General features: G+C 43.3%; 1 protein-coding gene across 2 annotated transcripts in view; it reads left to right on the top strand.

Moving 5' to 3' along the window:
• The window catches only part of SLC35B4 (solute carrier family 35 member B4), a 32,363-nt gene extending 19,060 nt beyond the window's left edge, over positions 1 to 13,303 (top strand). The window contains exons 8-11 of one of the 2 annotated variants that reach the window (XR_005775282.1): positions 667 to 742; positions 6,289 to 6,364; positions 6,628 to 8,607; positions 13,293 to 13,303. Coding sequence is in view for 1 of the 2 variants with exons in the window: in XM_040413405.1 (XP_040269339.1) it covers positions 667 to 742; positions 6,289 to 6,364; positions 6,628 to 6,874 (399 nt within the window). In the remaining variant the exon portion in view is untranslated. Of the gene's footprint in view, positions 1 to 666; positions 743 to 6,288; positions 6,365 to 6,627; positions 8,745 to 13,292 lie in introns of those variants that run through there. The other variant, XM_040413405.1, reaches the window with a different exon arrangement.

Raw genomic sequence — 13,303 nt, 5'->3', positions numbered from 1 at the left:
ATAACATTGAACAAGTTTTGGTCAGAAATTACAGCAAATTCAGAATACACCAGTGGAAATACAACCAAATTGTGTATGTGTGAAGGTATGTGGTTATAACCAACAGCAAAATGTGTCCCTCTTTCTCCTCATGCTTCATGCTTGAGCACAAAGATGGTGTGCACAAAAACTTTAATGATGGGAGCAGTTAAGATTTTGCTATTCTTCCAAGCTGAGCTCACATGGAGTGCGTGGTCAGAAAATTACCTATTGCTTAAATGACGTTTTTATGTTAAAGGGGTTGTTTCAATTCAGCAAATAGCATTTATTGTGTAAAAAAAGTTAAAAGGGTTTTCCTATTTTATTTTTATTTTTTTTGACTGATGACCTATCCTAATAATATTTAGAAAGCACCAACATTTTCCTCAGTGGTGTACTGTAAGGTTTCAGGTCGCATGATGTAATTACGGTAGGATATGGATAGGTCATAATCATGGAAAACGCGCAGTGTATAATGTGATGGAAAAACGAATCAAGCCAGCAAAGGAGGCAATATGCACAATCTCTATACATTAGTAAGTGCCTTGTATTAACTTTCTCTACATGATAAATGCAATTTGCTGACGTGAGACAACCAAGATTTAGAGTTCAAGTAATAAACCTTTTTTTTGTTGTTTCTGCCCGCAGCACGCATTACCACTGCCAGGATTCCTGCTTTTAGCCCCGGACATATATAATCATGCGGTGATGTTCTCACAGAGCGGTGAGTATACAGAGTTCTGCCATGTTTCCTGCCTGCACACAGTGTATGAATATACATATCATTAATAATAGGAAAACCCTCCAGCACTGTAATTCACAAATAAAAAGCTTCTTAAAGGGAGTCTGTCACCTCCATATGGCCATATACAGTGCTTACATTGTCCTATAGCACACCTATACATGAATGTAATGGTACCTTTTGTTATTTTCTTTAGACTTTCAGAAGCTGGAAAAACAAACTTTGATTCGTATGCAGGGGCGGCGTTCACCATGTTGGAGCCCAGGCTGCTCTGCCTTTTTTTCATTGTTTCCCCGCCCCAGCCTCTGCCCGCCCTCCTATTCCCTTGCATCATCCTTCGGTCCGGCCGAGATCCCGGGCCTGTGCACTGCCTCACGGGGCCGGAGCATGCTCACTGCGATGTGGGCACGGCATCGCTTTAACTACTGCGCATGCGCCGGCAAACACCACATTGCCACTGGTCCCGTGCGCAGTAGGTAAAGCGATGCCGTGCCAACAATGGGCATTGCAGTGTGCATGCCCTGACGAGGCAGTACGCAGGTGCGGGATCTCGGCCGGACCGAAGGATGATGCAAGGGAATAGGAGGGTGGGCAGAGCCTGGGGAGGGGAAACAATGAAAAAAGGCAGAGCAGCCTGGGCTCCAACACGGAGCTCAGGCTGTTCTGCCCAGTGCTAATTTGCAACGAATCAAAGTTAGTTTTTCCAGCTTCTGCAAGTGTAAAGAAAATAACAACGGTACCATTACATTCATGTATAGGTGTGCAATGTAAGCACTGTATATGGCCATATGGAGGTGACAGACTCCCTTTAACCCCTTAACGACTCAGCCCTATTTCACCTTAAGGACTTGGCCATTTTTTGCAAATCTGACCAGTGTCCCTTTAAGTGCTGATAACTTTAAAACGCTTTGACTTATCCAGGCCATTCTGAGATTGTTTTTTTGTCACATATTGTACTTTATGACACTGGTAAAATGAAGTAAAAAAAAAAATCATTTTTATTTATAAAAAAATACCAAATTTACCCAAGTTTCAATTTCTCTACTTCTGTAATACCTCCAAAAATAGTTATTACTTTACATTCCCCATATGTCTACTTCATGTTTGGATAATTTTGGGAATGATGTTTTATTTTTTGGGGATGTTACAAGGCTTAGAATTTTAGAAGCAAATCTTGAAATTTTTTAGAAATTTTCAAAAACCCAATTTTTAGGGACCAGTTCAGGTCTGAAGTCACTTTGCGAGGCTTACATAATAGAAACCACCCAAAACCACCCATTCTAGAAACTACACGCCTCAAGGTATTCAAAACTGATTTTACAAACTTTGTTAACCCTTTAGGTGTTCCGCAAGAGTTAATGGCAAATGGTGTTTAAAATTTCTGAATTTAGATTTTTGGGCAAATTTTCCATTTTAATCCATTTTTTTCCAGTAACAAAGCAAGGGTTAACAGCCAAACAAAATGTTATATTTATTGCCCCGATTCTGTAGTTTTCAGAAACACCCCATATGTGGCCGTAAACTACTGTACGGCCACACAGCGTGGCGTAGAGTGAAAGGTGCGCCGTATGGTTTTTAGAAGGCAGATTTTGCTGGACTGTTTTTTTTTTTTTTTTGTTTTTTTTAACACCATGTCCCATTTGAAGCCCCCCTGATGCACCCCTAGAGTAGAAACTCCATAAAAGTGACCCCATCTAAGAAACTACACCCCTGAAGGTATTCTAAACTGATTTTACAAACTTTGTTAACCCTTTAGGTGTTGCACAAGATTTAATGGAAAATTAAAAAATTTCACTTTTTTGGCAGATTTTCAATTTTTATCTTTTTTTTTTTCCAGTTACAAATCAAGGGTTAACAGCCAAACAAAACTCATTATTTATGGTCCTGATTCTGTAGTTTACAGAAACACCCCATATGTGGTCATAAACCGCTGTACGGGCACACGGCAGGGCGCAGAAGGAAAGGAATGCCATACGGTTTTTGGAAGGCAGATTTTGCTGGACTGTTTTTTTTTTTGACACCATGTCCCATTTGAAGCCCCCCTGATGCACCCCTAGAGTAGAAACTCCAAAAAAGTGACCCCATTTTAAAAACTACGGGATAGGGTGGCAGTTTTGTTGGTACTAGTTTAGGGTACATATGATTTTTGGTTGCTCTATATTACACTTTTTGTGAGGCAAGATAACAAGAAATGGCTTTTTTGGCACCGTTTTTATTTGATACATATGCAAATTAACGAGTAATATCTTGTGTGACCAGAGAAGAGTCATATTTTTAAGCTCTGACTCATCTCAGGTTAATTTGCATATTTATCAAGTCTTCTTTTTTGCACAATAAAAGCACACAGAGCTATGGGGACTGGGTATTGCGGATGTGCTAGCGGCCATCTAGCAACCCATGTCCTCAGCTCTATACCCAAAATCCAGGTGACAGGTTCCCCTTAAAGCAGAGTACCCTGAAAATATTCCTGGTGTAAACTTTATCCTGGTTAAATGCTATTAAAAACTTCCTTGGCTTGTAGCATAGGGAATACAATACAATGGCCCACATTTACTATTGTGGCTGCACCTAAACTTTTGATGTAATTTTCATCAAAATGTGGAGCAACTTGGTGCATCTGAATTCAACATACTTGCATAACAATTAAACAAAGCATAATCCGCTGCGCTTTGTCTGCCCAGTGAACCATGCTTAGCGGGAAAGGTATATGGCTAAGGCTACTTTCACACTAGCGCTTGATCGGATCCGTTCTGAACGGATCCGATCATATTAATGCAGACGGAGGCTCCGTTCAGTACGGATCCGTCTGCATTAATAACTTAGAAAAATTTCTAAGTGCGAAAGTAGCCTGAGCGGATCCGTTCAGACTTTCAATGTAAAGTCAATGGGGGACGGATCCGCTTGAAGATTGAACCATATGGTGTCCTCTTCAAGCGGATCCGTTCCCATTGACTTACATTGTAAGTCTGGACGGATCCGCACGCCTCCGCACGGCCAGGCGGACACCCGAACGCTGCAAGCAGCGTTCAGCTGTCCGCCTGGCCGTGCGGAGGCGAGCGGAGCGGAGGCTGAACGCCGCCAGACTGATGCAGTCTGAGCGGATCCGCATCCATTCAGACTGCATCAGGGCTGGACGGAAGCGTTCTGCTCCGCTCGTGAGCCCCTTCAAACGGAGCTCACGAGCGGACAGCAGAACGCTAGTGTGAAAGTAGCCTTAAAATGCACCATTTTGCTCTAGAATTTTGCCACACAATTCTGTCACAAAAGTGTCTAGCTGTGCATCCTATTTATTATCCAGCCTGTGCTACTGTCTTTAGACTGCCTGTCGAAGTCTACACTGTCTACATTTTAGACAGGATTAAAGGGGTTGTCCACTTTTTACTATTAATGACCTATCCTCAGGATAGGCCAGCAATATGGGATCGGCGAGGTCTGACTCCCGGCCCCTCCGCCGTTCAGCTGTTTGAAGAGAACACAGTGTTCATGAGTGCTGCCTTCTCTGCTCTGTTTACCTGCTGGCCGCAGCAATTGTAGTGGCGAGCAGTGTAATTGCAAGTATGGCGTCCCCATTCACTATGGGACTGATCCGTCCTATTCATTTGACCAGACAGAGCCGTCCCATAGATGTGAATGGGGATGCCATAATTGTAATTGCAATTGCTGTGGTGAGAAGGTAAACAGAGCACTGCCTTCTCTTCAAAAAGCTGATCGGTGAGTGTCTGACCCATGTAGATTTGATATTGATGAACTATCGTGAGGATAGGTCATCAATAGTAAAAAAGCAGACAGCCCCTTTAAATATGGCCCAATATTTTGGAAGTAAATGGAGAAGTTGCAGATGGTTTCTCAGTTTCATAGTGTGCATTATTGTTAAATATCCGTTTCTTTTCAGAAAGCTTTATTTCTGTGTTGGCAAAATATTTATTTCTGTGCAGCATATACATTTATTCTTTACACTCCACAACTTTGCAGCACCAAACACGTATGTAGAATATGGCCAGTATCAGTATTTTTGGAACATGAGAGAAAATCCCAGCCAACAAGTGGCGTTCATACAAACACGAATCACATATAGGAGAATCTCCTGTGGATATGCCATAAATGTCCGGATGGGAATAACCTTATAATGTTTCTTAAAGCAATGCATCTGCAAATATACTATCCATTATCTTACATTGATTTAAACTGTGAAATGTGTTGTGCAGCCAGTACATATTGATGACACATCCTCAGGATAGAGTAAAAAAAAAAACACAGGCAGCAGCACTACATACCCTGCCATGGGGCAAACATCCAATTCTTTCGGTACCAGAATCAATGGTCCAAGTGTGGTGCTCGCAGGTTGGGGTCCAGGCCAAGGGTCCCTTGATGCAATAGTAGTTTAAAGAGATCCACAGCACTCTTCCATTATCAAAATCCTGTTCTTTATTTGAAAAGCAGCATACAATTACAGCGACCTTTCGACTTAAACAAGTCTTTATCAAGCAATACAAAAGTGAACAATATCGTCCTTAAATAACCATAAGTGTAGTGTGATAGGTGCCTCCCCCAATGGGGGGTGTGCTTCCATAATTAATCTAAAATTAAAAACACCCTTGCTCAGCATAAATCATGATCGTAATAAACTCACATCAGGTGGCCGACCGTGTGATCACACATCCTCATCCTAGGCCAAAGATCCGCCATATACGATACGCTCCTGGTATGGCTGCGCCGACATCCTCACTCGGCTTCCCTCTGGTGTAACTGCGCATGCGCCAACCATCACATGACTAGATCCGGATCAGCTGACCATCACGCGACCCGAACGTCATCACTAGAAGGCGTCTGCACCAGTTATCAAATCAGGTGACTGAAGTGATTAACCACCTCGTGACCAAAACAGTCACCTGACCTGAATGGTGCATAATTGCGCATGCGCCAGTTATAGAGTCACATGATCGTAACTTTTTATAATAGGAATCAGTAATATTATTTTGAATATTAGCTGATAGATATATATATATATATACACATGTACTGATTCCTATTGGCGCTATACAGGTACATTGTATATAGAGATGAGTGAAGCGAGCTTCAGATCCTAGATCCGAAGTAGATTCCCTCAAAACTTCGGTTTATTGCTGTACCAGTCGGAACCAAAGCAGAGTTTTAAAATGTTTTTTCAGTTTAAAAATCAAATACCGAAGTTATTCACCAAAGTCTTGCGAGAATAACTCGCTTTGCTTCGTCAGAGGCCATACATTTTAATGCTGTACGGAGATGGATCTCCGTACAGCATTAAACCGAAGTTTTGATGAAGCGACTTCGGGTCTAGGATCTGAAGCTCGCTTCGCTCATCGCTATTTGTATTGACCAACTCAGTGGCTATGCTAAATTTTTAATTACAAGCAATTGGTTTGAAAACTGTCCAAAATTTTTCGTGGGACTACCCTTTAAACCGTCCATGTGCTTGATATAAATAATGAGGTGAATAGTAAGCATATACTTCATTTGAAACTAAACTGTCCATGTTCAATGCATTACAGAACCGTTCCAGTTGCCGGTACTGGGAATCCAGATGCCGATCATGTGGTTTTATCTTCTCATGAATGTGATCACTCAGTATCCTTTCGCTGATTCTCCAGCTGTTCTAGAGGTCACATCTGATATGACAGCGAGATCTGTTCTAATGCTCTTTCAAAGGGTTGATGTGCCATGTATTCCTAAATGGGTATGACATGCGGATAGTGTAAAACTACAGTTAAAATGAATGGTTTCGGGTCAATTGCCCCTTTTCACATTATGGGAGTATTCTTCTTTTGTATGGAGGCTCTACTTGCGCATGTCCATGTTGTAACTCAGTTTGCCTTAACACATTTATCAAGATATGTATGTATCCGTGGAGTATTCATTCTCACTACAGAATGTCCTTCCCTTACTGTCACCCTAGTTGTCACCTTGCGGAAATTTCTAAGTCTCATTTTCTCCATTTTGTACTTCAACAACCCTTTTACCACTTTGCACTGGATTGGCACCTTTCTAGTTTTCATGGGTACATTGCTGTACACAGAAGTGTGGAACACCTTCCAGACTGCTCCTAGCAAGGACCAAAAGGAAGCCAAGAAGGACTAAACATTCTACGTATTCTTTAAAGCAAATGTTGCTGCCCTAAATTGAATGAGGGGCCCAGCACTATTTATATTCCTTCTGTTGAACTTTGCAATTTAGAAAAAAAATTTATATTGTGAGAATGGTAAGACATCAGGTAATCGGTTTTTAGTAGGTAAATGTCAGTGATGGGTTATATAACCTGTTCTTTTAGGGTACAGTCACATTTAACAGGTCCGCTGTGGATTTTCTGCATCGAATATGGCCATAAACTGCAATCATAAAACCTGCCCAAAATGGGCAAATCTGTTTACTCTGCAGGTTTTCTCCGTAGCATGTGGATGAGATTTGCTGAAATCTTTGCTTGTATGAGAGTCTGCAGCATTTATGCCACATGTGGCCGTACCCATATACTGTAGGCAGAAAGTGCAACCAAATGTTTTGGTGCTACAGGATAGAAATAAAAATGTGAAGAAAAATGGCAAGTTTCATAGAGACTTAGAGGGGGTGTCCTGTATTAAAAAAGCATGGTTGCTTTATTCCAAAAAACAGCCCCACACCTGTCCATGGAAGTGAATGGGGCTGAGATGTAATACCACACACAACCTGTGGACAGGTGGGGCACTGTTTTAGGAAGAAAGCCACCATGTTTTCTAGTCCTGGAGAACCCCTTTAAGATAGATGAATAGTCTCTTTAACTGTATCAAATGATACTAGTTTGTTACTTTGCATTTGTAGTTTTCCATACAAGTGGATCTAGGTGAGGCGTGCACACCATTACAGTTTCCAAATGTCCTAGACCTGTGAGGCCAACCTCCGGCACTCCAGCTGTGGTAAAACTACAACTCCCCACAATCGCTTGGCTGTTTATCAGAACTCCATAGAATAAATGAAGCATGCTGGTAGTCGTAGTTTCACCACAGCTGGAGTGCCGGAGGTTAGCCAACACAGCACTAGATGTTTTCATGTTTGGTAATTCCTCACTAACCAGTCAGTATTGTATCTTCCACAACAGCAGACATAAGCTGGTGAAGTAGTGTAAGTTAGTAATAGCACAGATCTGTCCTGCTCGTGTAGGAAAAGGCTTACTGTCTGGTGCTCATTTTGGTATCGTTACGTTACTTAGTGTTAGTCCTGCTATGTTTGTGTATGTACTAGAAGGTTTCTTTAATTTGAATACACTCCACATTATCCCAGGATAAAGCACATCTCCTGCATTCTTTTGTGTGGTCAAAGACGATGCAGTAGAACTGCATGCAGACTTGTGTAGGCCCACTGGTGACACATGGTGACTTCAAAAGGGGTTTTTAAGTGAACACATCAGTTAGATGGGCTATAAGGCTGGGACAGCAGGAATACATATATGGTTAGAGGTCCCCATTATTGTGGAGAGCCGGCTGAACGTCATCATTCAGCTGTATTATCAGGGTCAGCAGAGGTTGACCATAGTGACCTTCAATAGAGATGTCAGGAAGTCCAGAAAAACATCTCCATTCCCATGATCACTACTTTCTCCAGATACTGTTACGAAGAACATAGTGAATATTAGCAGGTTGTTTTAGATAATCTGGTATCGAGGATTATATGACAATTTACATAGAGATGAACGTGTACAGTCAGGAGCTGCTGGAAAGACAACACTTTTATGAACAGTCCTACCTAATTTTATATATAAGCTGCAGATACAGGGACCTTCAGTATTAAAGCGAAAGTGACGTACAAACAATATTCTTGATACACGATCAAAAGCTTAAGATGTAAGCCACATTCTGCCTTTGTCTGACTTCCAGTACTATACTACAGTTAGTTTTACTTTTGCAATTGTGCCTTACTTTTAGATCCGTTATAGAAAGAGTTAAAACTATAGTAATAAAGTATGAATTCCCTCCAACTGAAATGCTTATTTATACAGCATCCAGTAAGAAATGCAAATCTTTGTTTAGTCGGTAGAGAGATTTCCTTCTTTGTGACATTTCGTATGTCATAATTTGCCTGTAAGTAGAAGGAGGAATTACATCAATAAAAGGGCTGATGTTGGTTATAATGGAGGCTGCCCATAGAGGATCCCAATTATATTGCCTGCATTTCTGACTGTTAGCGGTTTTTCTCAGGCAGGTTTATGATGGTTATATGATGAGGCATCAGACCTCCAACCTGTGAATATTTCCCTGTGCAATGAATATCCGGTTTGCTTCTGATCAGGAGATAAATTTCAACCCAGACTGAACTTAGGTTGTTAAATATCTGAAATCTTTATTTCCCAGCACATATTTATAGGGCTTATTGGGGGTGGGCGCATATTGTCTCTCAAGATCCAATTGGAACAATCCTGGTATTTCTTAGCAGGCCTTGGGAACATGTTTGTCAAGACACAGTTGAAACTTCATTAAACAATACTGGTATCTGCTATATACAATACATGAAAAGGGTTATCTTACATTGAACAGGTTTTTCCATTTCATCCACCATGACGGCCCACATTGAGATTGACCCTTGACCTCTGTAGGGGCAGCAACACATAGAGAGTTTAAGAACCCCCCACCCCTCCACCTCCTCAGTGCTTTCCTGCCCCTACAGGGGCCAACATGTGGAGAGTTCCTCCTTCATGGAGGAGAAAATAACCTTATTATTCTTTATAGGTTCTCCAGCTGGCCTCCCGCGGCAGGGGCTAAGGCTGGCCAGCTAGGAGCATCGAGGACCCTCGTCTTGGCTTATGCTGAGGCCTGTGGTCCTCCCCATACCTTCATACTTCCTTCCCTCCTTGAGGAAGCAGTTGGAGGTGCCGGCTTCTCGGACCATCGCGCGCTGCGCTCGGCGTCCTTTCCTTCTGGAGGAGGGCCGAGCACTAGCGTCCAGCAGGGGGAGCAGGTGCGGCGCATGGAGCGTCTCTATGGGCGGGCCGGGCGACGCACGTACCTCTTAGTAGGCTGGTGCGGCGCAGGCCTATGCCGTCTAACAGGGCGCAGCTAGATGACGTCAGACGCCGGGATTTTTAAAAAGAGAAGACCGCGGTTCCTTTCAGCCCCTCGCCTGCTACACCGCGATGTCTGAGACACCTGCTCCCCGCCAGGAAGGTCCTGATCCTTCTGCCACCAGTACTGTGAGTCCCCTTCTGGGGGGTGTATATTTCAGTTCTTTAATCTGATTTACTAATGCTGGGATATCTGGTTGCTTCCTTCTGCAGGGCAGCAAGGAGTTAAAAACAAAAACAAAACCCTTAAAATGCTGTGCTTGTTCCAAGCGTCTCCCTGAAAATTATAAAAATTAGGCAAAGTAAACAGCAATGACGCCAGGGTCGGGGGGCGACTGATGGGTTTTCTATCCTCCTGGAATCAGGTAACTTCGAATCCTTGGGTGTTAAATGTAATCTCTCAGGGTTACAGGATAGAGTTCACATCAGTCCCCCCGAGAAGATTCTGCATCACACCTCAGTGCAGATCAGATCTTCCAAAAATCTGGCAGGGCGTCCAGGACCTCTTAGAGCTAGGGGTAATTCAAAAGGTTCCTATCTCAGAGGAAAGGAGAGGATTTTATTCCAGTCTTTTTTTAGTAAAAAAACCAGACCAATCCTTTCGCACGATAATAAACCTAAAACCCCTAAACAGGTCTATTCTATACAGGAGGTTCAGGATGGAGACCATCCCATCCACAATCCCTCTGATTCCAAAAGGGGCGTTCATGTCGTCAATCGATCTAAAGGACGCTTACTACCATGTCCCCATCCATCATCTTTCCCAAAAATATCTAAGATTCGCTCTAAGAGGACCAGACAGGTCTATCCATCACTTCCAATATGTCGCCCTCCCTTTCGGTATTTCCTCGGCCCCCAGGGTCTTCACAAAAGTCGTGGTAGAGATGGTGGCCTACCTTCGTCAGGAAGGAATCACAATCATTCCATATCTCGACGACTTTTTAATTCTGGGCAAGACAGAATCCGAGAACCGTTTGGCAACCCAAAGATTCTCAGAATTTTTAAAAAACCTTGGCTGGATTATAAATACAAAAAAATCCACCCTAACCCCGTCCATGAGAATAAAGTTCCTGGGTGTGGAATTTAGATTCGTCCCTGTTGATGACCTTCCTCCCTCAGGACAAGGCTACTGCACTGACAGAGAAAATCAGAACATTCCAGAGGGCTCGCAATTGCTCCATCAGAAAGGCCATGAGTCTCCTGGGAAGCCTAACCGCCTGCATTCCCTCGGTGGCATGGTGCCAAAGCCACACAAGAGTAATCCAAAATTGGATCTTAACTATTTGGGACGGAAGACAAGTAAGTCTAGACAGGATTTTTCGGATCCCTCAGGCCGTAAAAACAGACTTGGATTGGTGGAAAGTAAAAAGACGACTGCTAGGAGGCCTTCAGTGGCGGAACCATCCCGCCGTGCAAGTAATCACGGACGCAAGCCTCGGAGGCTGGGGAGCAAAGATAGGAGATCATCTTCTACAGGGTACCTGGCCTGCCGAGATAAAACACAGATCCTCCAACTACCGAGAACTATACGCAGTCCTGGAGGCATTATTAAAGGGAGAGTGTCTTCTAAAAGGGCGACACCTAAGAATAATGTCAGACAATACCACAACGGTGGCTTATCTGCGTCACCAAGGAGGGACAAGGTCACGGCCTCTTGGAGAGATAGCAAAAATAATTTTCTCCTGGGCAGAAGAGAACGCTTTATCTCTGTCCGCCATCCACCTAAGGGGCTGCGAAAACGCAGTAGCAGATTTTCTGAGCAGAGAGACAGTAGATCCAGGAGAATGGTCTCTGAACAGGAATATCTTCCAGAAGATCTCAGAAAGATGGGGCTGTCCAGAGGTAGACTTATTCGCCTCCAGAAGAAATGCGCAGGTAAAATGTTTCTGCTCCCTAAACCCAGGAGACAGTCCATGGGCAATCGATGCCCTGTCAATACAATGGAAATGGAAACTAGCCTACGCCTTTCCCCCAATACCACTAATACCGCGGGTCGTCCAGAAGCTCCTGGAGGAACCGACTACTCTCATCCTGATAGCCCCTCTATGGCCAAAGAGAAGTTGGTACTCCACTCTAAAACAGCTATCGCTGGAAGATCCGTGGGAGATTCCCTTCCAGAGGGATATTCTAGTCCAGGGCCCTCTTCTTCATCCAGACCCAGGTATATTCAGACTGTCAGCCTGGATCCTGAGAGCGAGACATTAAGAAGCAGAGGACTTTCGGAAAAGGTGATACTTACTCTGAGGGCGAGTAGAAAAAAGGTGACCTCCTCCATCTACCTTAAGATCTGGAAGAAATACTGTTCCTGGTTAGGAGTTGAGCACCCAGACACCACCTCTCCTCCCATCAACAGAATTTTGGACTTTTTACAGTGCGGCCTTGAGTTAGGCCTGAGACCTAGTACTCTGAAGGTCCAAATTTCTGCCCTCAGCTCCTTCTATGACTGCAGCCTGGCCAACCATAGATGGATCAGGAGGTTCTTCAGAGCAGTTTCTAGATTGAGACCCTCTCTGAGATCCAGAGCTCCGACTTGGGATCTTAACATCGTCCTGGAGGGCCTAACAAAACCTCCATTTGTACCATTATCTGAGATCTCTTTAAAACACCTTTCTCTAAAAACTGCCTTTCTGATCGCTATCACCTCAGCCAGACGCATTGGAGAGATCCAGGCCTTTTCTTGTAAAGAGCCCTACCTCCAAATTAGCAAAGATTATATCCGTCTAACTCTCGACCCAAGTTTTCTCCCTAAGGTAGTCTCACCTTTCCATCTAGAGCAGGAGATCTTCCTACCCTCTATCCCTAGGTCCGAACATACACGGTCTAGAGATAGGTTACATCTCCTGGATGTTAGGGACATAGTTATCCATTACCTGGATTCTACCAGAGATTTCAGGGTGGATAACAACCTTCTTATTCAGTTTTCAGGAAAAAATAAAGGAAAGAAGTTAGCCAGGTCTTCCATAGCCAGATGGATCAAATTCACTATTGAATGCTGCTACAAGATCCAGAACAAACCCAGTCCTGGTAATATTAAAGCCCATTCTACTAGGGCCACTGCCTCTTCTTGGGCCGAGAAAGGAGGGGTCTCGCTGGACCAGATCTGTAAAGCCGCAACCTGGTCTAGCACTAATACTTTTGTAAGACACTATCGTCTTAATCTTCCGGACGCGAATGAAGCTCTTTTCGGCCGGAAGGTTTTACAGGCGATATCCCCACCCATTTAGTTATCTGATATGTCTCAATGTGGGCCGTCATGGTGGATGAAATGGAAAAACCGCAATTAGACTTACCGGTAATTCCGTTTCCTTGAATCCACCATGACGGCCCATACTATTCCCCTTCCCAAAAAAAATAAAAAAAATAATGTTTTTTGTATATAAATTGCATATACATGCAGATGATTATTTAGGAGTTTAAGGGTATGAATCAATATCCTTTTACTTTTGTTCCACCTTTCGGGTAATTGTAAAGCACTGAGGAGG

This window comes from Bufo bufo, chromosome 1, assembly GCF_905171765.1.
Source record: "Bufo bufo chromosome 1, aBufBuf1.1, whole genome shotgun sequence".
In the NCBI taxonomy this organism is placed as follows: Eukaryota; Metazoa; Chordata; class Amphibia; order Anura; family Bufonidae; genus Bufo; species Bufo bufo.
The sequence above is the reverse complement of the archived record's forward strand: the minus strand, read 5'-3'. Positions and strand labels throughout refer to the sequence as shown.